The 27820-nt window shown below is 41.9% G+C and overlaps 1 protein-coding gene across 3 annotated transcripts in view; it reads right to left on the bottom strand.

Annotated features, from left to right (window-relative positions):
* Window positions 1-730: 730 nt before the first annotated feature.
* Window positions 731-27820, bottom strand: part of LOC124798567 (ATPase WRNIP1-like) — a 78018-nt gene continuing 50928 nt past the window's right edge. For all 3 annotated transcript variants that reach the window (XM_047262027.1, XM_047262028.1, XM_047262029.1), the window contains 2 exons: window positions 7883-8013; window positions 731-1004 (listed from right to left, as the gene is read on the bottom strand). In XM_047262027.1, the coding sequence (XP_047117983.1) occupies window positions 907-1004; window positions 7883-8013 (229 nt within the window). In that variant the 3' untranslated portion in view covers window positions 731-906. The remainder of the gene's footprint in view (window positions 1005-7882; window positions 8014-27820) is intronic.

Raw genomic sequence — 27820 nt, 5'->3', positions numbered from 1 at the left:
ACCTTGTATGTGTAACATCTGTGTCTTAAGTGATGTCTATTAGGGAGTTTCCAAACTGCACTGGCAAACTACTCTTAACAAGGCTTCATTAGAAAATAATTTGTTGTGAATATTCCTATAATCCATTATTTGCCTCATGCCACAGTACATTCTTTGTGAATTTTGCTCTCTCATATCCATGGCTGTGGTTAATGATTGCCAATGAAAATATCTATGTAACCAAACCCAAGGAATAACAAAAGCTTGCTACTGTTGTGCATTTGTAAGATCATTAGTCTGATCTAAGCACTGATGATAATTTTGGCATATGTCTCAATAAATATTATTTTACAGAAATACATCTTTGTATTTAGAATCTGCAAGTAATCTTTAGTTTCCTTGTAACCATATACCTGAAGGTATTCAAAATGAAGTTTAAGAAGCACTTATTTCCAAATACGTTAATAATTTATGGTAGAATCACTGTGACTTCTGAGTGGCAGAGTAGTTGAACACTACTTACTATTACTGAAAGTAACAAAGAAAGGATAAGTGAACTGCACAAATTTTCAATGTGCATTAGGAACAACTGAAACAACAGATTTTAAATATTATATTAAGTCTTGATAATCTTTATTCTTCTTGAGGGACATTGGATCAATAACATTTATATTTATGGTCTCTCTCTCTCTCTCTCTCTCTCTCTCTCTCTCACACACACACACGGTGGAGGAGAATTAGAAAACAGGCATATTAATTATAACATTTTTGGTAATACAGTACATAATTACTCATCTGTTACAAAAATAACTTCTCCTAACATAAAGAATCTCTCTGTACACAGTTAACTTCACTTTAATCTATTCTCTTAAACTTCCACAACAGCTGGGAGCACTATTGTCCGCAGTCTCTGAAGCATTACTTCTTTCATTTATCACTGAAGAAATTTACATGTTCCATTTCTTTAGGCATATAATGAAGCCCTGATATGCTCTTGTGAGCCATATTGTAGCCCTTCGCATAACCTGAAAAAAAGAAAAAGGAAGAACACAATATATGTACACTGAAGTGCCTTGGAAGATTGAAAGATTCTTCTGTTGATTCTTCTTGTGATCATAATGAAGAATAAGAGCATTTCGTGTAAACACTCCATAACTATGTTACTCAAACATGTGACGATTCAAAGTACATAGTCTAAGAATTCTGCTCCTCACAATTACCCTCAAATTATGTCATCTATTTTATATACCCATAAGGCCCAATTACATAGTACTATATCCTGTTCCTCCTCGATTTTTTCCACCTGTCTTTGTAGTTTTGAGACATCTTTCATCTAAATAATCTCCCATTTGATAATGATGAAAATCAAGCAGAAGACTCATACAGTCCACCAAAGTTGGAAGAATATTCGCTGGAAATAAAACATGTCCTTTTTCAAGCAAAGAACAAACACAAAACAGTACTGCATTTCACTCATTTGACTGAAACACACACAAGATGACTACTTTAAAATAAATATAAATGAAATGGTTTAAAATATCAAGCAGGCAGTTTCCTTACATTATTCAGGGTGTATACGTGGACAAGGAAAAAAAATTCCCGGATTTTTCCCAGATCTCCCAGTTAAAAATACATTTTCTCCCGGGTGAAAATACACTTTTTCTGTGTTAAGTAACAGTATACTTTCTGTCTGAACTGTTATACTTATCAACCCTTTTAATGGATATGGTTTTATACAGCAGCGTAGAATTTCTCGGCACTTTAGGAAAAGAAACTCGGGAAAAAACAGGTTGTGGAAAGATCTTTTGACGCGCAGCAACACATACGCTGCATACTTTCGTATTACGGAAGTATATATTCGAATTCCACCAACAGGGAAAGATAATTGTTGAAGTTAATATACGTAGTGTTGCTACAAGAAAAGAAAAGCTTTTGCACATAATATTTGTCTCTAAGATTAAAAGCTACAAGAGAAACTAAGTTTTCACATATAATGTTGATCTGTTTAACGCATGTTACACTTTAATATACATCACACAAATACGCCAGTAAAATTTTTAATACTGACATATATCTCTTATCTTCTGGGCTCGAAATTCTTCTAAATGGCTCGTCATCAAAGAGTTGATTTTTAAAAAAGAGCAAACGCTCTGTGATTTAAGAAATTCATCGTACATTCTCGTACATGGTTCATCTTGCGTAAAAGAAAATTTACTTTGAAAATAACACTTTTCGAACCACAATTCGCAATATTTCCCGCGACCTGTTAGGAATAGATTCATTTCAGCAGTTGCCTGAGAGCACCAGATAAGAGGCGTCACCGCACTTGCGCAGCTATGGTGACCTAGGAAGCCCTATGTTTGTGCGTATAAAACATTAAAAAGATCTTTCTTACATTATGTCATAAAAGAAACAAGACATCAGAGGAGACTCCAAGAGCGTCGGAATTTCGTGAACCATACTAAAATGAATAGTTCGCCTTAAAGCGCACATTCTTATCTCCAGATTTCCAACGATGTAGGCCTCAATCTGATATTAAGCTTTTCGGTGTAGTTTTCGGGACGTAAGTTTTCTTGGATTGCCAGTACTGTATTCTCTCATGTTTGGTTCTGTATTATGGAATAATACCATATGTGCTAGAAGATGAAAAGTGCACTTTAAATGCAGCGAACAGCTGAAACTAGCCAATAGTGTGGAATTAAACACTTCGTTTCAAATAAATTTACTGCCTCAGCAGGAAACCCTAATAAAAGCCAAATTTCTTTAGCAAACCGACAAAATTAACTTTATTGTTCTGCAAGGCGATTAAAGCTTGACTGTCAGAAAGGTGGAAATAAAATAAAATCTGAAACTAGTAACATAGTTTAGCCTTCCGTAATTATGTGAATGTATTTTAATTTACTTGACAGCGCCCAGCCACAGAAATCCACCTTGTTTTCACTGGACGTGAGAGCAATAAACGAAGAGGAAACAGAAAAACACTAAATGTAAACACGGGTCACGTGGAGACTAACCCCCCCCCCCCCCTTTTCCATTGCTCTGTGCATCAGAATGTCAAAAATTAAAAAAGAAAAGACTTTTCAAAAATAAGTTCATTTTGTAGTGCACATCTTTCTGAATAGTCTGATACATAAAACAATAATTATCGAGGAAATGTAAGACACGTTATTTGGTCTTAAGTGTGCCGAAGTGCAGTGCTGCGCCTCTTCAAACAACATTCTTACACCGCACGTCACTGTATTTCGCTCTGTGGACCTCAAATGTGTATCTTTTGTAATGGATGCCATAAAACTATTTCAGGACAGTGGAAATTAAAATGTCCTGTAGTGCCTCTCCTGCTCCCAGTCGGCCGGTATGACATCCTGCCCCTCTTTTTCTTTAAAAATCTCAATTAATACTAGATGGGAACAAGAATGCTTCAGAAAATGTGGACTCTCTATTGCCTATTAGCTAATAACTTGCTTTTCTGTGCGACATAAAATTAAATATAGGATACCTAAAACCAGTAAAGACAAGAGACAGGCAAGACAGTACACATTTCTTCAATCTTTAGGTCCTAGCGATTTTTCTCCCCAAACTTGCTACAGCTTTCCTTTCTGTGAAAGAACTATTACCTTATCAAAGATCGTGAAACGTTTTGCTACACGAAAAATCGAAATGTCGTCGTCTAATACTGAAAAAGCTGTTAATACAAATAGTACCCAATACTGGTGTGGTTTCTCGATCTGTTTACGTCTATTTTGTCACTGTGTGCTGGATAAAACAAAATAGGCCTTTCTAATATTGCAGCAATTGTAACACATGCCAAATAAGCTAGACTGTTTTGGCAATAATGATAATTTTAAAGTACGATAATATAATTCACAAAGTACCAATACGAAATACCTGTTTGGTCTACTACAGTCAAAAAGCTTCATGTTAGGAAATAAGTTTCTTATGCACTAGACCGAAAAGTAGTAGAACGAAATTTTTGTATAAATTTGGAATCATAATATTCTTACATAATTTGTGTGATGTCGCCTTTTCTTCTCCTCCCTTGTTCTAATAAACAATCTTATCAGTAATTCTGTAACTATTCCTACCACTGTCAAAATTCATTCTCCGGTTAACTTTACTAACCCTGCCACAATCACCGGTTTAATTATCCAACGATTATTCTCAAGTTAGGTGTGGTCGTACAATGCATTTTCCGTGCAACTCCCAGAACGGAACTTTAGCAGCTGCTAGCTGGAGACTACAACCGGTCCTGTCTAATGTAGCGATCTGGCCAAAAATTTTCTGTCAGAATTTCACTTTCTTGGATACACCAAGAAGATAATACATAATCTTCCTTACCTGTTATTCCTGTTAGTCGTTTATTTCCACTCTGGTAGTCTGAATGTATGGATTTTGCTAGTAATTATAACAACGCTAAACATTTGCAAACCGAATCAACCACATCAACAAGCAGCAGTTGGCATTCACCGGTTCGGCTTTATTCTGCTCATCTCGTATAGCCCCGTTCCGTTTTGTCCGCAGGAAAGTTCATCTCTAGATGCGACGAGCATTTCCCTGGCAGAAACATCACGTACACTATGCACGCATTAAAAAATCAACTTGTAATTCATTCACAAATCAACTTAGAAGCTGTTCAAAAATGTCCAAAAACCAACGGGGGAGCATTTCAAAATTAGATGAATAATCGATAGACCGATGTGCACTGGATGCTAGGTGCTTTGTTAAACAAGGTTTTTTTCCTCAAGAATATGACTTTGCCACCTCCCACCGAAATTTTCGCCCTGTTCAGTTACCCCAGTTTGCCTCTCCCAGATCCGGGCGTGCAGCGCACGCGTGAATCTAGCAGCGTGGGCGCGCCAGTAAAATTTTTCCTGGTTCCCCATGTGGCTGGTTGCTGCTACTGCTCCTTACACAGTCAACAGCCACATTTCTGTAGCCAGCAGCGGGAGAAGGTATTACTCATACGCGACTCAACTGCGCGTGTGCATGAGCACGCTCGTAACTGCTTAAATGAATCTAATGTAAACAGTTGTGACTTCACGCTAATCGGATGCAATTTTTTGTTACGAAGCACTGAATAGTCTTCCTAAAGCCTTTGACACATTTTGCTGTTGGCAGATGCTTGTACGTGCACTGTGTTTTTTTATATGGCGCATTTCCTTTGCAATTTAAGTTTTATTTTCGTTTTTTTCTCTCGTTCATGTTTTAATGCTGTAGTATTATTCTTCAGTAGCGGGGTACAGTAATATCCTTTGTTAGAGTATTGGTTCTTACCAGTCAAAATTACAAAAATTTAACTGAAAACTAAAACAACGAAAAACTCCCGGAACTCTAAAAAATTCCTGGGTTTTTCCCGGTTTTCTCCCGGATGAAAAAATTCCCGGGTTTTTCCCGGATCTCCCGGTTGTCCCGGGTCATATACACCATGTTCTTGCAAAACATGTACCAACACAGCAGAAAGAAAGTTCATTGTTATCAATGCCATTTTCGTGCCAAGCAGAGAAATTTTCTCCTGACCTAATGAAAACAGTGTTGTAAGATGACATTTTTGCACCTGTCTTTTTTGAGGAGCATCTGCAAGTTTGACTGGACCCTGTGCATATTTTATCACAATATGAGAGTGACTTGGAGGCTCCGTGGTAAAGTGCCAGACTAAGGATTCAAAGCTCTCAGCTTCAATCCTCAGTCAGTCATACAATTTTTATCCATCATTTATCATTTCTTTCACCTCTGAAATATAGGTCTTCCCATAACTGGTTAAGTCATCAGTTCAGAAGTTGGAGGAAAGCAACGCCATACCATATCCGATAGGACCATGTTTAGTGAAACGATGCTATGTTTCTTATACAAAGATATCCTCTTTGCCTAATCATGAAATACTGTAACTGAGATGGAATTTGTATCCTTAAGGTTAAGTAGGAATTAAAAAAGGCCAAACGAATCCCCAGTATTGTTTTGCTTTTGTTTCCACACAACGGTTTATTGCTAAGAAGAACGACATCTGTTATGCAAAACTCACACACATATAGTCACTGTAGTCTCCATGTCTTGGGGTACCACTGCTGAGAGTGGCGATCATGCATGGAGTGAATAGTGGTGGTAAAAGAGAGTTGTTGGTTGAGAAGTGGGAGGAGACGGTACTGTAGTGCTGCCAGTAGCAGGTACAACACTGAGAGGATGGTGGGATGCTAGGTGCAGCATGGGAAGGATGGTACTGGTGGTGGTGTGGTGGGAGAGAAACAAGAAAAGGAAAAGAGTTATGCAGATGATCTGAAAGCAGGGGGGGACGGAAGGTGTGTAAGGCTGGAAGTAGGAGGACGGAAGGGGCTAGAGGCAGGTGGTGGGATCAGATCTATGCAATTCAGAAAAGCTGGTGTTGGTGGGATGAATCCAGATGTCATGGGTTGTGAAACAGTCATGGAAGTCACATCATGCTGCAAAGCAAGACTGGTAACTGGATAGTCCAGTTAATGCAGACAGACAGCTTGTTAGTAGTCATGCCCACACAGAATCCAGCATAGTGGTTGCAGCTAAATTGGTAGACCACATGGCTGTTTCAAAGTTGGTCCCGCCATTGATGGGGTGGGTAACGCCTGTGGCGGGAGTAGAGTAAGCAGAAGTGGAAGAAAATATGGGGCAGGTCTTGCACCTGTGTCTTCTTCAGGGATATGAGTCATGGGGCAAGAGGTTGAGAAGCAGATGTGGAATAGAGACGGACAAGGATATTGTACAGTTTGGGTAAGTGATGGAATTCTGGTGTGGGAGGGATGGGAAAATATTTGTCATTTCTGGGCATGATGAGAAATATTCGTAATTGGTGGAGAAAAACTGATTCAGTTCCTCCAGTCCAGTGTAGTACTGAGTCACGAGAACGGGTCACTTCTTTGTCGAGATCTGTTTCCGGTCAAGGAAGGGAGGGTTATTTTGGTCTGTGAAGGCCTCAGTGAGACCCTCATCATAATTGGAGAGAAACTGCTATCACTGTAGATGTTTCAAACTTGAGTGCCAAGGCTGTATGAAAGGGATTTCTTGGTGTGGAATGGGTGACGGCTGTCAAAATGGATTTAGTGCTGGTGGTCAGTACGTTTGATGTGGACAGAGGTACTAATGGAGCTATCTGTAGTCCTTTCCTCCTCGGATACACACGCACACACACACACACACACAAAATCACTGTTTGTTTATTTTTCTGGGCCCTGAGCCTTGGCAAAAATTTTGTTTTTAAGTATTGTTATGTGGTATATGAAATGGTCCACATGCAAATGCAGACATAAGATGCCATACAGTAACTGCAGTATGGTGGGCAGTCATAAGAGTTTTAATATCACTTCAAAAAGAAAATGGGGTGCACTATTTTATTTTGGTTCTTCTAGAGGCATGCAGCGATACTGTAGAGTAAGGATTTCAATGTGTACCAAAAATGTATACATGTACCTAATAACAAACAAGAAACTGTTTCCATAACTTCATTTTTTGAGGTGATAAACAAAATTTAATGACAGTATATAAGGTAGATGCTGTCACGCCTGGTACTGCTTTAATCCGAGAGAAATTACAATTGTCTTGACTATGGTGGGAGGTGAATGCCCAGTGGAGTGCAAGACTGTACAACAATCCTATGAGCAAGGTCATGAGTGCCAAGTCGTAACAAGTGCTAGCACGAATGCTGCAGTGACACAATGGTTGTCTTTTATACAAAGGATAGTGAACAATTCCATGGCACAATTGATGGATATGTTTTACCTTTCTGTTTAATGACAGCTTAAAGTAATTATTAATTATATACATTTCATGCTCCTCACTGTCAACCAATTTCCATTTTCATGCAAAATACATACATCACTGTCTACTGCACTTTTGGGTTAATTCTCCACTTTGAAAGTTAGTTTGGGAAGACAGTACTTACCCAGATCTTTCATTAGGCGAGTAGGAGCATTTCGCAAGTGTAAAGGCACACTGGGTTGTGGACCTCTGTAATCTGTAATTGCTTGTTTTGCACGAACCAATGCGCGGTATACTTCCACTGATTTTGGAGCCCTACAGAAAATAAGAATTCTCATGTAAAGACTGTAATTACAAACAACAGCTAAACTACAAATGTAATGCATTAAGAAAACATTTGGCCTGCATGAATGCACTGATTTGGCTGGCAAGAGTGTCATAAAGCTGTTGCATCCTCTCCTGTGGCAAGCTGACTAAAAACTGTTGTACCTGGTATTTGACATCCTAGTTACTGGTACTGGAACAGAGTTAATGTCTGAGCTGTTCGCAAACATGTTCTATTGGGACAGATTGGGGATCTCTTTGGCCTTGGGAGCACTTCAGCATCACACACAGAGGTCACAGACACACATGCCATGATGGACGAGCTTGTCTCGAAAAATGGCAGCACAATACTGATACGAGGACACAGGATGTTGGTGACATACTGTTGTGCAGTCAGAGTTCCTTTAATCACTATCGGACGTGACCTAAAGTCATACCCGATGGTACCCTAAATCATGACACCAGAAGTAGCATCACTATGCCTCTCCATGACATTAGAAAAAGGGGCCTCTTCCAAGGTCACTGCCATACTCGCTGAAGATTGTAAACCAAGGTAATGCAGAACTGGATCTCGCCACTGAACACTGTATGATACCATTCATTAGCAGTTCATACTTCTCGGTCACGGCATCATTCCGTGTACAGCCATTTGTGCTGTAGTGTTAACAGTAACTTACACACAGGACAGTAATACTTTAGTCTAGCTGCTGCTGCTATCTGACTAATGATGCAGGACGACTTAGAATGTTGCAGTGAGTCCATTATTTATTCTTGGATGGTGGGTGCAGATGTGAAGGGGCTGCAATGAGCTGGATAATGCGTCATCACTGTTCCTATCAACTACGTCTGACTACCCCAAGGGAGGACCACTGTATTGTGCACTAGACACAATGTAACCCCTTCACATCTGTGACGGCCATCAGATACCAAGTGATGGCCTCTGCAACATTGTGTGTCATCCCACGAGGTTGGTTGCGGACTGGCAGCAGCCAGACTACGGAATTACTCAAAATTACTAACAAAGGTTACTAAAAAATCAAGAAACACGCATATAATGTCGGAAATCAGTATGTCTGACCACAGAGTTAGGACAATCTACCCGGGGCGGGGAATTACGCGTTACCCTATCACCGGCTACGCATAGAAATGCATGGGTCGGCCTTCAGACACGCACAGGGAGGAAAAAAGAGAAAGGGAAAGGAAAGAAGAGGGGTCTCAAACGCCGCAGCGGAGAAAAGGGCAAAGAGAAGAGGTAAGGAAAAGAGAAGGACAGAAGAAGGACGAAGACTTGCAAGCGGAGAAAGCAAAGAATTTGTTACTGTTTCGAGCGTCCGTCTCCGGACGTAGGCACAAACCATACTCCCAGAGGGGGAGAAGGGAAGGAAAGAGCCAGAGGTGAGAGGGGGGGGGGGGGGGCGAAGATGGGGGATGGGGAAGGATGCGGAAAGGGAAGGTATGCAGCCCAGAAAGGAAGGAAGATCACATTAGCTCGGGGTCCTGGCCTTGCTACGCACCTATCCACAAAAAGAGTTGTGGACCCCCTGGGGAGGGCAGCTGTGATCTGTTGACGGATAATGAAGTTTTATCTGTTGCAGAGGAAGAAAGGACAATTATTTGTATTTGCAATTTTTATGTAGCACAACGAAGTTGGATCAACAGTGATGAGATAATATCAACAATGACAGACCGGATGAATTAAGTGGACACGTCTGGTTGCTAGAAAAAAGAATAAAGATGAGGGTAGTGATATAGACGTGAAAGCTGTAGGACCCAGTCTAGACAGGTTTGAACCAAGTGAAAGCATAGACTGCAAAGAAACAGTGAAAACCAATATTATGCAGTTGATTTTGGCAAAACCGAGTGCAGTTAATGATCAGTTAACAGAAACAAAAACAGATAACAATAGCAAATTTAATGCGGTCAAAGATCAGTTAACGGAAATACGGACTGAAAACAATGATAAAATGGACAGGGTACAATACCAAATAGACCAACTTGGTAATCAAGTTTTGGAGCTAAAAAATGTGTTGTCAGATGGATTAAAAAGTGTGGATAAAAACCTTGATGTCTTAGAAAATAAATTTATTGTTTTGGAAAACGAGGTAGATGCACAATCTTCACAACAGGAGAAGAATGTTAATGACATCAGAGTTCAACAGGAGGCCGTAAAGGAAAAAATGGAACAGAAATTTAGTAATTTAAATTAAAAAATTTTAAATGTTGAAAACAGTATGCTAACTTATGTAAATGTTTTAGATAAAATAATTTCAATAGTTTAGAAAAATTGCATTCACAACAATCTGTATTCAAATAATGGTATTGCAAAGCTCTGTTGCGGATAAATCTAAATTTAAGTCAGTGGGAAACATACCAAAGTTCTGGAAAAAGTTTTTTAAATATTGTTGCTCAGAAGCTGAACAGGGGAGAATTAAAAGTGTATTTTTGAATGGTCCTAATTATAGGAATAGGGACGGAACACTGAAAGAGTTTCATAAGAATCAGCTTAAGAAATTGGCACACCTTGACAGGCCATTTGACAAAATGACATTGACTGATGCTCTAAAAAGGAAGGGTGCGTTCGTTGTGAGAAGGGCCGATATATTCTCTAATAGTGTAAGTCGGGGTAGCATGTTTGACCTTATATAAATCCAAGCATAGTTTGTTACATTTTAGTCATAACCTGGTGCAGAGGCTTTATGTTTAAGATTTTCAACCTTTCTATAAGTTATTTGTTTTGAGATATAACTGTGGTGGTCTTTTATCTTTGACAGTCATGGTCTCAGACATGTGCAATGTTCCCCGTCATGTTGATTTGCAGTGTGTTATCTAGTCCTACTTAGTTTCACGTGAGCTCCCGAGGCCCACCGCATGGCGTCCTTGAGACGAGGCGCACGCCAGAGCTTAAGTCCAGTCTTGGTGTTGACTTAGTACTTATGTACCACATTTCTAAAATGTGACTACACCTATTCAGGCTGTTTTAGTTGTATTTCCAGGCCATGCCCTCTTAGACAAATTATAGATTCAGGTACATCTGCTGAAGAAGGCTCAATTATTTGGGCTGAAACCTAGGTAAAGGTTGTTTTCATTACCGCAATAGAGGCTGATAATTTCTTATATATTAGATTATCACGATTGCTGACTGTGCTGCAACGTTGAAAGTACAAAAACTTAAGTGTGAATTACAGAGTAACCATGTAGATGTAGACTTAAGAAAAGCAAATTGGTAAAATCTCAGGTACTTTTAATGTTTAGTATAGAGGGCAAGATATATGAACATGGATGCATATTGGTACCTAATCTAGAAGAAAATATTCACTATGTTTGTAGATTTATAAGACTATGTAATTGTGTTTTGTTTGCCGTGAATGTAGTATGTAAGAGCACACTGGGTAAGAAAGGAGGAGAAAAGACAGAACAGTATAATAAGGTAAACAGAAGTATTTTATTCACGTGACATAAGACTGACTCAGAGGATTGGAAACTATGTTGGCTAGAACAATGTACTGATACTTTAATTACTTACACACATGGAAGTTTTGGTCATTGTAGATCAACCAAATGCCCACAAAAGATTCAGGAGAACATCATTTTTATAACATAGGAAGGAGGGACAAGAAGAAGATTGCCAGCTGTGACAGATGTCAAAGAGTGAAGATAAGTAACAAAACAAGTAAAGGCCAAATTCAAAACATACTGCCTAGTGGTAACCTTGACCTCGTGTCTGTGGATGTTTAGGGACCTTTACCTAAGTCTAGGAATGGATTTTGTTATGTTTTTGTGGTGGTTGATGTATTTTCAAAGTTCATAAAGCTGTTTCCTTTCAAGAAATCTAGCAGTAAGCAAATCATCTCCAAGTTTTAAAACACACATTTTCATCAGGTAGGTATTCCTAATACAATTTTACCTGATAACAGTTCTCAGTTTTCATCAAAAGCTCAGGAAGATTTTGTTGATCATACAAAAATAAGGCATATTCTAACAATGGTGTACCATCCTTTGAGCCATCCTGCAGAAATATATATGAAAGAGATTGGAAGACTGACTGGAACATATTGTAGTAAGAATCATACAAATTGAATAGATTGCGTCAATGATTTTGAGGATATTATGAACAGCTTACAACATTCTTCGATAGGTTTTTCACCATTTGAAATCAAGTTTAATCGCAGACCAGCTAACGTTATTTCTGAAAATGCTGAGTTTCCATCATGTACAATTCTGTCACTACAACAGAGATAAGATTGTGTTAGGGAGATGATGAAAAAACAGGGGGATAGGAGAAAGCAGAGACATGATGGTAAAGGTAGATTTTCTAAGTTTGACACAGGAGATCTTGTGTTGGTGAAGCCAAAGAGGAATCTAAAGTGTTGACATGTGAGATAAAGAAATTTTTCGATATTTTAATTGGACCATTCGAGATTCATGAAAATAAATATCCTAATGCATACAGGCTTGTGTATCCTAAATCTAAGAAGTTGTTTGGATTACACAATTATCACCGAACTGAAAGCATATAGACATGATCCATAAGTATCTAATTTTTGTTTGTTTGCTCTTTTTTTATTGTCATGAATTTAATATGCAAGATGTTGTGATTTTTAAAGTTGTGTCTTATCTATTGACCGAGTTAAACTCTATGATACACTATATAGTTGTGTTCTGTAATGGATTCGTCCTTTAGAATTTAGTACAGATATGACATGGGACTACATGAGAAGATCTTTCTGCAATTTTGAAATGAGACAATACTCATAATTTGTACTTCAAAAATTTGGTACAGTATCTTATCTTAGTATATCTGTGCATAAAAACTTGATAGTCCATTTTTTAAAATTGCATATAACTCTGTTTATTAATGTTTCATACGACATAAATCCCAGAAAATTGATTTTGAAAAGCTACTAAGGAGAACATATCTCACGTGATGTGAAAAGATATTGAACAGCATATTCAGAACACAAAACAATATTTCAGGATTTGATGTGATAGCTAGACAGCAAGTTACCCATCTGTTGGAGCGTGTGATGAGAACTCTGAGGAGGACGCCAAGAGATGTGGGCAGATCCACTCCCCACGCTGCTGTATGGCTGTACCCTGCTGGACCAGTCGACTTGCAAAAGATCGTGGGTGCTGTGTAACATACTCGAGCATCTTTCGATTGGATCTGTGTTGTGGCTGATATTTGTGAATTGTTAGCCAAGACTGCTAAAGACAGTGTTATTCAGCACAATACATTATGTAACTTTAAATCAGTATGGATCTTTTTTTATCATTTGTAAGTGAATCTTCTAGATCATTATGTACGTAGGTTAAAGTGTATGGACGATTAGCAAATAGTGTGGAAGACATTTACTAGTATGGACAATATAACTAGATGTATACATGTCTGTTTCCATACTCAGATTTTGGTTCTCAAGCTGTGCCATCATTCAAAGCTATCTATGACTATGTTTACTTGAATCTATCTTGAGTATTGCAATACTGTGTCTGATTGGATCTTGAGATGTGGACAGACTCATGCTTAGCTCTGTTTTGGCTACTCCTGGTCATCGTGACTCTGTGTGTGTGTGTGTGTGTGTGTGTGTGTGTGTGTGTGTGTGTGTGAGCGTCAACCACTGATTGAGGCTAGATGCTTCTTACACTTACTCGTTGCATGTTATTGAACTTATTGATATGATTATGAACTCTATTCACTTTGTTGCATCGAAACATTTTTTGCTGGTTTGTACCCGGTGTGGTTTGGATTCATGGGCCGCACCCCACATCGGAAACTTAGACCCTAATATTTTTCCATTATTTTGTTCTTTCATGAGTCAACATCTCCTTGAATCCTCCGGTTTGTGTGGCTAATTGATTCCTACTCATGGTTGAGTATATTCTTCTGGTCTGTACCAGTTGTGAGTTTTTCGAGTTGGCTCACTCGTCATACACTTAGGCTCTGAAATTTCTGTCTTCTCTATTGAAGATTTTTAAGGTTTGATTGTATGGATGTTAATTTAAAACTTGAATTCTAGTAATTCACCTTGTCTCTGTAATTATTCCTATAGTTTAGTGGTGTAATGTTGTAGTTTTGACCTTTTATTATTTGTTTTGTATTGGTATGTTTCACAGATCCGAAAATTTGAATACCATATCCTGATATATGTATAGATTGTGGCTAGTACAGTAGATTTTTACTTCTGTTTTCTGTAATATGTATCAGATATTCCTATACATTTATCTGCTATCATGGGCATCATTCTGTACACCATTTGGCAAACCTTACAGTCTGTCACAAAATATTGTAAGCACCCTGTTTCCAAATTTTGTGAGGGGGACATTGTAGGAAACACACCCGATACCATTTATACTATCGATTCTTGTATAGGTGAACATTCTCGGCTGTTTCCCTCAAAGAATTCATATGATTTTGTATACAACGTATTTGATTTCAGGCTAAAATAGGTAAAAAGAAATCAATTCGTTAGTACTCTGTTAGTACTCTGTATGTATAGTTAAAATTATTCTTTTAGAAATACTTGAAATTATGAAATTTTTGGCATACTTAAAATTCATATTATTAACTGCACAATCTGATGCGAATTATTAAATTTATTTCTGGACTCATTTATAAGATTATGATATAATGTGGTAAAGATTCTACTGTTGTCAAGAAAGTTTGTAAACTCTTTTGCTTTACAAACACTTTAGAATATTGTGAATATCATAGAATGCGAGTAGTAGTAGTAGTAGTAGTAGTGGGCACAACTCTGGTGGAAACGCATGTATTTTGCTAATCTTATGAACAACAATGTATTTGAAGGTTTTATGAAAGTGGAGGTTGTGAAATCAGTGTAATATAGAAGAATGGGAAACAATAAAAGATATTCATATCAATAGGCAAATCTTTATCAGTTATTCAGTTACCAGGAACCCACTAAGTCAAAATTTCAGTCGCAAGAATGTACCCCTAGACACAAGACTTGGAGCCAACAACAACAATGAAAAGAGAAAGTGAAGGTAAGTAAAATGTTCTTCTTTTGCATATCTTACGCCTCTCTAAGCTTTCGAAACTTTTATAGACAGAGAATTTTAATAGTGATGTATGGAAGGGTAAGATTACAGTTGAACTTACAGTTTTGGTCAAGCTTTGAAGCATCATGTGTGAAAAGGTTTGTTAATTACCAGCTGTTGTGAGTTGACAACTTATTTGAAAATAGAAGAATTACGGAAACAGTTTTGTGGGTTTTAATAGTAGCTATTTAAATGCAGACACTCTCTTAGAACCATTGCCCCTCTGCAATCAGAAAAGAAGTCAGTATTCAAATACTTTATTTACTATCGTTTTTGCATATAGTCACCAACTGGTGACTTTTGCAAACATCATAGCACTTTTATACAATTTTTGTACAAATAGTAGGAATTTGCACTTCACATGTACAAGAAGCCACTTACGGGTGATGCACTTGGCAATATATGGTACAGTACTTCATAATGCAACGTACAATTGTTACATAGCATAGATATTTGAATTTACAGCATGTTGTTACAAAAATATATATTACAATCACCTCCAAATAGTACATCATATAGATAGAAGAGTTAGGCCTACTTTTAAGAATAGCTACATTTTAATATCAGTATTCATTCAGTGAGTACAAACATTTGAGAGTTAAGAAACATTTTAATTCCCTTTTGAATACCTCTGTGGCATCTTATAGCACTTGGCATTTGTTAAACCATATCTGGCCATTAATCCAAGGATTATGATCTGTTGTCTTTAGTTTAGTTCTGTTTCTGAAGAAGCAATCTTTTTGTCTTGTGTTATGGGTATGCACATCAGAGCACTTAGTTTCATTATTTTTATGGTCCACAAGGGATGTTATTAATTTGTACAGATACAAGGAATATACTGTTAGATATTTATGTTGTACAAAGGTTTCCCTACATGAATCTCTGTATCCTAGTTAATGCATGGTCCCGATTCTACATCTACATCTACATTGATACTCCGCAAGCCACCCAACGGTGTGTGGCGGAGGGCACTTTACGTGCCACTGTCATTACCTCCCTTTCCTATTCCAGTCGCGTATGGTTCGCGGGAAGAACGACTGTCTGAAAGCCTCCGTGCGCACTCTAATCTCTCTAATTTTACATTCGTGATCTCCTCGGGAGGTATAAGTAGGGGGAAGCAATATATTCGATACCTCATCCAGAAACGCACCCTCTCGAAACCTGGCGAGCAAGCTACACCGCGATGCAGAGCGCCTCTCTTGCAGAGTCTGCCACTTGAGTTTATTAAACATCTCCGTAACGCTATCATGGTTACCAAATAACCCTGTGACGAAACGCGCCGCTCTTCTTTGGATCTTCTCTATCTCCTCCGTCAGACCGATCTGGTACGGATCCCACACTGATGAGCAATACTCAAGTATAGGTCGAACGAGTGTTTTGTAAGCCACCTCCTTTGCTGATGGACTACATTTTCTAAGCACTCTCCCAATGAATCTCAACCTGGTACCCGCCTTACCAACAATTAATTTTATATGATCATTCCACTTCAAATCGTTCCGCACGCATACTCCCAGATATTTTACAGAAGTAACTGCTACCAGTGTTTGTTCCGCTATCATATAATCATACAATAAAGGATCCTTCTTTCTATGTATTCGCAATACATTACATTTGTCTATGTTAAGGGTCAGTTGCCACTCCCTGCACCAAGTGCCTATCCGCTGCAGATCTTCCTGCATTTCGCTACAATTTTCTAATGCTGCAACTTCTCTGTATACTACAGCATCATCCGCGAAAAGCCGCATGGAACTTCCGACACTATCTACTAGGTCATTTATATATATTGTGAAAAGCAATGGTCCCATAACACTCCCCTGTGGCACACCAGAGGTTACTTTAATGTCTGTAGACGTCTCTCCATTGATAACAACATGCTGTGTTCTGTTTGCTAAAAACTCTTCAATCCAGCCACACAGCTGGTCTGATATTCCGTAGGCTCTTACTTTGTTTATCAGGCGACAGTGCGGAACTGTATCGAACGCCTTCCGGAAGTCAAGAAAAATAGCATCTACCTGGGAGCCTGTATCTAATATTTTCTGGGTCTCATGAACAAATAAAGCGAGTTGGGTCTCACACGATCGCTGTTTCTGGAATCCATGTTGATTCCTACATAGTAGATTCTGGGTTTCCAGAAATGACATGATACGTGAGCAAAAAACATGTTCTAAAATTCTACAAGAGATCGACGTCAGAGATATAGGTCTATAGTTTTGCGCATCTGCTCGACGACCCTTCTTGAAGACTGGGACTACCTGTGCTCTTTTCCAATCATTTGGAACCCTCCGTTCCTCTAGAGACTTGCGGTACACGGTTGTTAGAAGGGGGGCAAGTTCTTTCGCGTACTCTGTGTAGAATCGAATTGGTATCCCATCAGGTCCAGTGGACTTTCCTCTATTGAGTGATTCCAGTTGCTTTTCTATTCCTTGGACACTTATTTCGATGTCAGCCATTTTTTCGTTTGTGCGAGGATTTAGAGAAGGAACTGCAGTGCGGTCTTCCTCTGTGAAACAGCTTTGGAAAAAGGTGTTTAGTATTTCAGCTTTACGCGTGTCATCCTCTGTTTCAATGCCATCATCATCCCGTAGTGTCTGGATATGCTGTTTCGAGCCACTTACTGATTTAACGTAAGACCAGAACTTCCGAGGATTTTCTGTCAAGTCGGTACATAGAATTTTACTTTCGAATTCAATGAACGCTTCACGCATAGCCCTCCTTACGCTAACTTTGACATCGTTTAGCTTCTGTTTGCCTGAGAGGTTTTGGCTGCGTTTAAACTTGGAGTGGAGCTCTCTTTGCTTTCGCAGTAGTTTCCTAACTTTGTTGTTGTACCACGGTGGGTTTCTCCCGTCCCTCACAGTTTTACTCGGCACGTACCTGTCTAAAACGCATTTTACGATTGCCTTGAACTTTTTCCATAAACACTCAACATTGTCAGTGTCGGAACAGAAATTTTCGTTTTGATCTGTTAGGTAGTCTGAAATCTGCCTTCTATTACTCTTGCTAAACAGATAAACCTTCCTCCCTTTTTTTATATTCCTATTAACTTCCATATTCAGGGATGCTGCAACGGCCTTATGATCACTGATTCCCTGTTCTGTACATACAGAGTCGAAAAGTTCGGGTCTGTTTGTTATCAGTAGGTCCAAGATGTTATCTCCACGAGTCGGTTCTCTGTTTAATTGCTCGAGGTAATTTTCGGATAGTGCACTCAGTATAATGTCACTCAATGCTCTGTCCCTACCACCTGTCCTAAACATCTGAGTGTCCCAGTCTATATCTGGTAAATTGAAATCTCCACCTAAGACTATAACATGCTGAGAAAATTTATGTGAAATGTATTCCAAATTTTCTCTCAGTTGTTCTGCCACTAATGCTGCTGAGTCGGGAGGTCGGTAAAAGGAGCCAATTATTAACCTAGCTCGGTTGTTGAGTGTAACCTCCACCCATAATAATTCACAGGAACTATCCACTTCTACTTCACTACAGGATAAACTACTACGAACAGCGACGAACACTCCACCACCGGTTGCATGCAATCTATCTTTTCTAAACACCGTCTGTACCTTTGTAAAAATTTCGGCAGAATTTATCTCTGGCTTCAGCCAGCTTTCTGTATCTATAACGATTTCAGCTTCGGTGCTTTCTATCAGCGCTTAAAGTTCCGGTACTTTACCAACGCAGCTTCGACAGTTGACAATTACAATACCGATTGCTGCTTGGTCCCCGCATGTCCTGACTTTGCCCCGCACCCGTTGAGGCTGTTGCCCTTTCTGTACTTGCCCAAGGCCATCTAACCTAAAAAACCGCCCAGCCCACGCCACACAACCCCTGCTACCCGTGTAGCCGCTTGTTGCGTGTAGTGGACTCCTGACCTATCCAGCGGAACCTGAAACCCCACCACCCTATGGCGCAAGTCGAGGAATCTGCAGCCCACACGGTCGCAGAACCGTCTCAGCCTCTGATTCAGACCCTCCACTCGGCTCTGTACCAAAGGTCCGCAGTCAGTCCTGTCGACGATGCTGCAGATGGTGAGCTCTGCTTTCATCCCGCTAGCGAGACTGGCAGTCTTCACCAAATCAGATAGCCGCCGGAAGCCAGAGAGGATTTCCTCCGATCCATAGCGACACACATCATTGGTGCCGACATGAGCGACCACCTGCAGATGGGTGCACCCTGTACCCTTCATGGCATCCGGAAGGACCCTTTCCACATCTGGAATGACTCCCCCCGGTATGCACACGGAGTGCACATTGGTTTTCTTCCCCTCTCTTGCTGCCATTTCCCTAAGGGGCCCCATTACGTGCCTGACGTCGGAGCTCCCAACTACCAGTAAGCCCACCCTCTGCAACTGCCCGGATCTTGCAGACTGAGGGGCAACCTCTGGAACAGGACAAGCAGCCATGTCAGGCCGAAGATCAATATCAGCCTGAGACAGAGCCTGAAACCGGTTCGTCAGACAAACTGGAGAGGCTTTCCGTTCAGCCCTCCGGAATGTCTTTTGCCCCCTGCCACACCTTGAAACGACCTCCCACTCTACCACAGGTGAGGGATCAGCCTCAATGCGGGCAGTATCCCGGGCAACCACAGTCGTAGTCCGATCAGGGGATGCGTGGGACGAGCTGGCCGTCCCCGACAAACCCCCATCCGGACCCCCACAGTGATGCCCATTGGCAACAGCCTCAAGCTGTGTGACCGAAGCCAACACTGCCTGAAGCTGGGAGCGAAGGGATGCCAACTCAGCCTGCATCCGAACACAGCAGTTGCAGTCCCTATCCATGCTAAAAACTGTTTTGCAAAAAACGTCTGAACTAATCTACAGAGAGCGCAAACAAATCGACAAAATTTAAACGGTTATTAAAATACAAGATTGCCTAGTAAATGCAGTAATGCTGCTACTTGCGCACTGCTGACACTGCTCGGCGGCGGAAGGAGACTAAGCGAAATTACACTATTCAGGTACTAAAACGCGATGCTACACTCTCAAATACTATAATACGCCCGAAATTTATGAATTAAACAATGCAAGTACCAAAAACACGCAAAGAAATTAAGAATTAAACTATGTAACAAACGAGTGAGCTAGGAGTATACGACTTGCTGCTCAGCTGCTTATCCAACGGCGGCAGGGAGCTCTTTTCTGCAGTGTTAGGATTCTGTTCATGTGTGTATCAGCAACACATCCCCATACCTCTATTCCATAATTAATAAATACATATATTGTCCCATAATATGCAGTTATTCATGTTTGTTCAGAGACTAATTTTGATAGTTTGCTAATTAAGTGCAGTGAACTGCTGATTTTATTTCATACAAAATTGGAAAAGTCTACCCATCTAAGATTTTCGTCTAGGTATATCCCCAAAAATTTACATTTGTCAGTGTCTACTTTTTTTGATGCCACTTATATTATCAATACAGGCTTGGTATGAATTACCAAGTTTAAATGGTAATAGCTAGAAATTGCTAATATTGACTTTTAGACCCTGATCATGGAAGTAAATAGTTATTTGACTTAAGCCATCAGATGCAGCCAATGTCAAGTCGTTAGTTTGTTTGCAAAAGAACAAAAGTGAGGTATTATCGGCAAAACTTACTAATTGGGAGTGCGGAGTTTCCTCTAAATCATTAATGAAGACCAGGAAAAGGAAAGGGCACAATATGGAGCCCTGAGGTACACCTTGTTTTACTGTTTCATAGCTGGATTGGAAATGTTTGATCTGATCATTAATTTCATAACTCAGCTTTGTACACTGCTTACATTGGTTAGATAAGTGATCAGTAGTTGTAGGGATGTGGCATTTACATTGTAAGTTTAAAGTCTGCTTAGTAGTAGCTCATGGTTCACTGAGTCCAATGCTTTAGTAGGGTCCAGAAATATCCCTGCTGTCTGCATTCCCTTATCCAGGACATCATACACCTTGTGGAGACATTCGGTAATTGCCATAATGGTACTGTGATGCTTTCTGAAGCCATGTGTTTCTGCCAGTAAATTATTCTTTGTGAAATAATCAAAATGGTGTATCAACAAAACGATTACAAATATCTTACCAAAAATTGGTATTAGTGATCCGGGCCTGAAGTTTGATAGCTCTTTTTTCTATCCTTTTTTATGCATAGGTTTAACTGTACTTTTCTTCAATATATTTGGAAATGTGTGCTCCCTGATACTACTGTTGATCATATAGGTAATAATTCAAAGTAATTATAGCATTTTTAATTATAATACTACTCAGTCCGTCCCAGTCAGATGAAGTCTCATTCTGTAAGTTATTTATTACTTTTGCTATTTCCTCCACACTCACTTCCTTAAATTCAAAAGCAGTTTCCAGCCTAGGGCAAGGCCTTACCATCCGAGTCAGACCTGTGTTACTTACGGGATTCGCAGCTGAAGATATAAAATATTCATTAAATATATTGCAGATTTTATCTGGATCATTAATATGGTTTCCTTCATGTTGGATTCTGTCAATCTGAGCATCTAACTTAGGGGTGGCTTTGCGTTATATATTTATTGTATTCCATGAAGTCTTCCCTATATTTGTTGACTGAGCTATTTCCTTATCTAGGATCTGTTTTTGTAAATTTGAGAACTGTTCCTGAAATTGTTTTTTAGCTTGATTGTACTTATCCTTAAATATTTGCAATTTAGTCGACTTATGTAGCACACTTAGATTCTCCATATTTTGTCCGAGTTTAAACATGTAAGCTGGAACTGTCAGTCTGGCGTTTTTTACATTTTGGTTGTGTGTTACTACATTCTTAATGTCTTTCACTGGGCAACAAAAACTAATATATTGTAAAATAAAATCATAAAATTTGGCCCATTTGTATTCAGACCCTTCTTGCTGAAGAACTAGTTGTCATTCCTCAGATGCTAGTTTACTTTTAAAAGCATTAATGTTTTTCTCTTTAAGCATTCTTTTATGTTCTAAGACCTGAGTCCTTTCTTTGATGCTTGTGTGTTCACAGGCTACAAATTGATATTTGTGGTCTGAGTAGTGGAAGTCCACATTCCAGCATCTAATACTATCTTTTACATCTTTACTTAGTATTATGTAGTCTATTCTACTGGAAGTAGACTGAGTTACTCTTGTATCTGAATTTACTGCATTCATAAGATTATAGGAGTTAAGTGTAACTATTAGCCTGTTGTTACGGTTATTGCAAGATGTTGCCCCTATATTCAAGTCACTAAGTATTGTCACCTCATTTGGGTCACAGTGTCCCACTATTCTACTAAAAATATCTATGAAATGCCCTACCTCTGATTTTGGTGGACAACAAATCTGAATAATTTTCTGTTTCACCCTTTCCTCAATCTTTGATATGGAATTCAACACCTGTCACTTCAGTCAAGCCTTCATTATTATACAGATCTAGATGATTTAATTTATTTACTTTGAGCTGCTCTCTAACAAATACTGCTACACCTCCACCTTTATGATGCTGTCTACAGTAGCTATTTTCTAGGAAATTGCCATCTAGCTTCAAGTAAATAATTTCCTGACATTTCAGTCCATGCTTGGTTAACACAACTACATGAGGTGAATGATCATAAACAAAAGTCTGCAAAACATTGAGATTATTTTTAAGATATTGTATATTTAAGTGCATGAGCCTTAATGGTACTTTTAGTTTGTCACTTTGGGTTTCCTCCTGTTCTGGATTGTTTATATTGGGCCAAATCCGGTTGGAGTTGGCCCTTTCCACTAGTTTCCCCATGTGTTGGAATTTAGGGCGATAGCCCATCTGTTTTCACGAATAATTACGTCAATGGCTTTGTTTATGTCTGATGCAAGTCTCTTTTTACCAGATAGGTTTAAATGTTGACCATGTGTTGTGAAACTAAATTTTTTGTAGCTGTTGACATCAAGAAGTCATACATTTTTAAACTTGGAGCAGAAACGTTGTAATTTTTGATTTGTTCGTCGAATTTCACTACTTACACAAGACCAGTCCGTCAGATCAAATCTCAGAGGTAAAGTCGTTGCTATCACATTTGTAGTCGATAGCAACTGCACGATAATGATCAGATTTCTTATAAATGCACTGGCCTCGTTGCAGTAAACATCGTTTGATCCCACTATGAGCACAACACAGTCACTTTTAGCAGAACTGGCACATTCTTTTTGTATATTGGTGGTTGCATTTCCGAATTTCACTCCAGGCTTAACAACAGCTGACACTCACATTCTCCTTAGCAGAGTTTGATACGAAGTTTGAAACATTGCGTGCATGGCTGTCTCCGAATATTTTTAATGATGTATTTGTTTTTGCATGGCTGAAGAATTGTTCTTTGGAGATTTTGTGTTTGTTTTTTTTATTTTATTTTTAACAGTGCAGAGCTGTCTTCAACATTGTCAGACACAAGCTGGTACTGCAGAGCAGGAACACGATGGTGGTTGTTGGGATGTTTAAGGGGGACTAAACAGCTAAGGTCATCAGTCCCCCATTCCAAAAACAGGCGAGACATAAATGCACGAAGCAGGTAAAACCCCAAGGGGAAGGAGACTCCCCCCCCCAGGCTCTAAAAGAACACAAATGCGGTAACGAACACTACAAACACGAAGAGTACAGATGAACACCAGACAAAAAGAAACAGAAGAAAAGAAGATGGCCGGAGACTGGTTGACTGACCACGACAACAAAAAAGGGAAAGAGTCAACCATCCGACGACACACCAAAACAGCAACAAATATTGAGAGACGCGAGGACAAAAGACACAGAAAGGGAAAGGTGCAGGACCACCCTAAATGGAACCATAAAAAGGACTACCACGGATAAAATGTAAAACATTGTCAGCCATGAAGGCATCGTCGCATAAAATCAAAGGCAAAGTGCCCGGGATATTGAAAGACTGCCGGAGGGTGCGCAGTCGGGGACACTCCAATAAAATGTGGGCGACCGTCAGCCGGGACCCACACCGACACAGGGGGGGATCCTCCTGACGCAAAAGATGGCCGTGCGTCAGGTAGGTATGGCCGATGTGCAGCCAACACAGGATTACAGAGTCCCTGCGAGAAGCCCGCAGGGAGGAGCGCCACACATCGGTCGTCTCCTTGACAGCCCGCAGTTTATTCGGGGCTGTCATGCCACGCCACTCAACAGACCACAGCCCAAGCACCTTACGGCGCAACACCAGCTGCTGATCGCGAGCCGTAAGGCCGATCTCCAAAGCTGGGGCGTCGATCGCCCCTTTGGCCAGCCTGTCAACACGTTCGTTCCCCGGGATGCCAACGTGACCTGGCGTCCAAACAAAGACCACCGAACGACCAGAGCGGGTAATGGTGGAAACAGACTCCCGAATAGAGGACACCAGAGGAGAAGAGGGATAGCAGCGGTCGATGGCCTGGAGGCTGCTCAGGGAGTCACTGCAGATGACGATGGACGTACCTGAGCAGGAACGCATATGCTCAAGAGCGCGCAATATGGCCACCAGCTCTGCAGTAAAAATACTGCAGCCAGCCGGCAAGGAGCGCTGTTCAACATGGGCAGCGTGAGCAAAAGCGTAAGCAGTGCGACCATCAACCAGGGAACCATCAGTGTAGACAGGCTCACAGCCCGGAAATGAGGCGAGGAGCGCAAGAAAACGGCGACGGAGGGCCACAGGCGGAACCGAGTCCTTGGGTCCCTGTGCCAAGTCCAGACGGACGGACGGCCGGGGCAAACACCAGGGAGGCGTAGGTGCACGGACGCGGAAGGGAGGCAGAAGAGGGAATGAGCCCAGTTCCGACAGCAGGGACTGGACGCGGACAGCTATGGAAAGCCCAGACCTAGGTCGCCGTTCGGGCAGATGGAGGACCACGGCAGGGAAAAGCAGGCGATGATTGGGATGGCCAGGTGAGCAATGCACGTGGACAGCATAGTCGGCGAGCAGTCGATGGTGGCGAATCCGCAGCGGGGGAACCCCGACCTCCACCAGTAGACTATCCACGGGGCTCGTACGGAAAGCGCCAGTTGCAAGCCGAACCCCACAGTGATGTATGGGGTCTAACAACTTCAACACTGAGGGTGATGCAGACCCATAGGCCAGGCTCCCATAACCAAGCCGGGACTGCACAAGGGCTCTGCACAATCGCAGCAGCGTGCAGCGATCTGCACCCCAAGATGTGTGGCTAAGGCAGCGGAGGGCGTTGAGGTGCCGCCAGCATTTTTGCTTCAGCTGAGTAATATGAGGAACCCATGAGAGCCGGGCATCAAACACGAGTCCCAAGAAGCGGCAAGTGTCCACCATTCCAAGCAGGTGGTCGTCGAGGTAAAGTTCAGGATGAGGGTGGACCGTCCGACACCTGCAGAAGTGCATAACTCGAGTATTGGCTGCAGAGAACTGAAAACCATGAGTCAGAGCCCATGATGCTGCCTTGCGAACGGCGACTTGCAGCCTGCGTTCGGCGACTCCCGTAGTCGTGGAGCTAAATGAGATGCAGAAGTCGTCAGCATACAAAGAAGGAGACACCGAAGACCCCACGGCTGCAGCCAGACCATTAATGGCCACTAGAAATAAGGAGACGCTCGACACCGAGCCCTGCGGGACCCCATTTTTCTGTATATAAGATGAACTAGAGGCGGCACCGACTTGCACCTGGAAAGAGCGGCGCAATAAAAAGGTTTGAAGAAAAGCCGGGAGCTGACCACGAAGACCCCACTCATGCAACGTGGCGAGGATGTGATGCCTCCATGTGGTGTCAAACGCCTTCCGCAGATCGAAAAATACAGCAACGAGATGCTGACGTCGGGCAAAGGCCGTACGAATAGCAGATTCCAGCTGCACCAAATTGTCCGTGGCAGACCGGCCCCGACGGAAGCCACCCTGGGATGGAGCGAGGAGACCGCGCGACTCAAGGACCCAACTCAAACGCCGCCCCACCATACGTTCGAGCAATTTGCACAAAACGTTGGTGAGGGTAATGGGACGATAGCTGTCCACTGCCAGTGGGTCCGCACCGGGCTTCAAGATGGGGACAATAAGACCCTCTCGCCATTGCGACGGGAACACGCCCTCGCTCCAAATGCAGTTAAAGATGGTGAGGATGTGTCTCTGGTAGTCCCTGGAGAGATGCTTCAGCATCTGTGCGTGGATGCAGTCCGGTCCTGGTGCTGTATCAGGGCAATCGGTGAGGGCAGCGAGGAATTCCCTCTCGCTGAAAGGAGCATTGTATTTTTCAGAACGACGCGTGCGGAACGATAACGGCGTCAGCTCGGCTCGCTCCTTGAGAGAGCGAAAGGCGGGGGTATAAGTTGCAGTCGCAGAGCTCTTAGCAAAGTGCGCAGCACGGTGTTCAGCAATGGCGGCACCGTCCGTGCAGACAGCGCCGTCCAAGGAGATCCCAGGGACACCCATAGGGGTCTGGTGTCCATAAATCCGCCGTATCCAGGACCACACGAGCGAGGGGGAAACATGGGAGCCCAAGGAGAGACATACCACTCCCAGTACTCCTGCTTACGCCGTGTAATAAGACGACGGGCGACGGCACGGAGCCTCTTAAAGGCAATGAGGGTCTCGAGAGACGGGTGCCGCCTATGACGCTGGAGGGCCCGCCTACGGTCGCGAATAGCCTCAGCAATCTCCGGCGACCACCAGGGTACAGCCTTCCTCCGAGGGAGTCCAGAAGTGCGGGGGATGGCAACCTCGGCCACCGAAATTATTGACGTGGTTAAGACACGGACCACCTCGTCATTGTCACCCTGTGGGGGAGACTCAATGGTTGCCACGGAAGTAAAACCCGGCCAGTCAGCCCTGTGGAGAGCCCAGCGGGGCAGGCGCCCAGAAGAATGACACTGGGGCAGTGACAAATAGATAGGAAAATGGTCACTACCACACAGGTCAGGATGCACTCTCCAGTGGAGGGATGGGACAAGTCCGGGGCTGCAAAGAGAGAGATCGATGGCCGAGAACGAGCCATGGGCCACACTGAAATGCGTGGGAGCACCGGTGTTCAAGAGGCTAAGGTCGAGCTGAGCCAACAAATGCTCCACGGCACGACCGCGGTCATCGGAGACAGTCCCACCCCATAGAGGGTTGTGGGCATTGAAATCGCCCAGCAACAAGAAAGGTGGTGGCAGTTGGGCTATCAGAGCAGCTAGGACATGTTGCGTGACAGCACCATCCGGTGGAAGGTAAATACTGCAGACGGTAATAGCCTGTGGCGTCCACACCGGAACAGCAACAGCCTCTAAAGCTGTTTGTAGAGGTACAAACTCGCTGTGAAGAGAGTTAAGACATATATGCAGATGCCACCAGACACCCTTTCATAAGCTGCCCGGTTCTGAAAATAAGCCCGATAGCCACGGAGGGCGGGGGTTCGCATTGCTGGAAACCAAGTTTCCTGCAGAGCAATGCAAAGGAAAGGATGAAGGCTGATAAGTTGGCGGAGCTCAGCTAGATGGTGGAAGAAACCGCTGCAGTTCCACTGGAGGATGGTATTGGCCATGGATGGGAAAGGCGTGAAGGGACTGGGGAGGCAGATTACGCCTCCGGGGCCCCTGCTGCTACTGAGTCACCACCTGTACAACAGCCATCTATTGCGTCCGAGGGACTGGCGAGATCCATGTCCTCAGCGGACGCCAGAATCTTCACCTCATCCTCAGACGCAGAGCTTGTAGGAAGCGGTGGAATGGGTGCCACCGCAATGTCGGTAGCCTTGGGGAGTTTCTTCTTCTTCTGCTTCTCGCGCTGTGCCTTTGGTAGTTCAGGCTGGGAGGGCTTCACTGGGTCAGTCTCAGGGACAGACGACGACCGTGTGTC

This window comes from Schistocerca piceifrons, chromosome 5 (assembly GCF_021461385.2).
Source record: "Schistocerca piceifrons isolate TAMUIC-IGC-003096 chromosome 5, iqSchPice1.1, whole genome shotgun sequence".
NCBI lineage: Eukaryota > Metazoa > Arthropoda > Insecta > Orthoptera > Acrididae > Schistocerca > Schistocerca piceifrons.
This window is presented reverse-complemented; position numbering and strand designations above follow the sequence as displayed.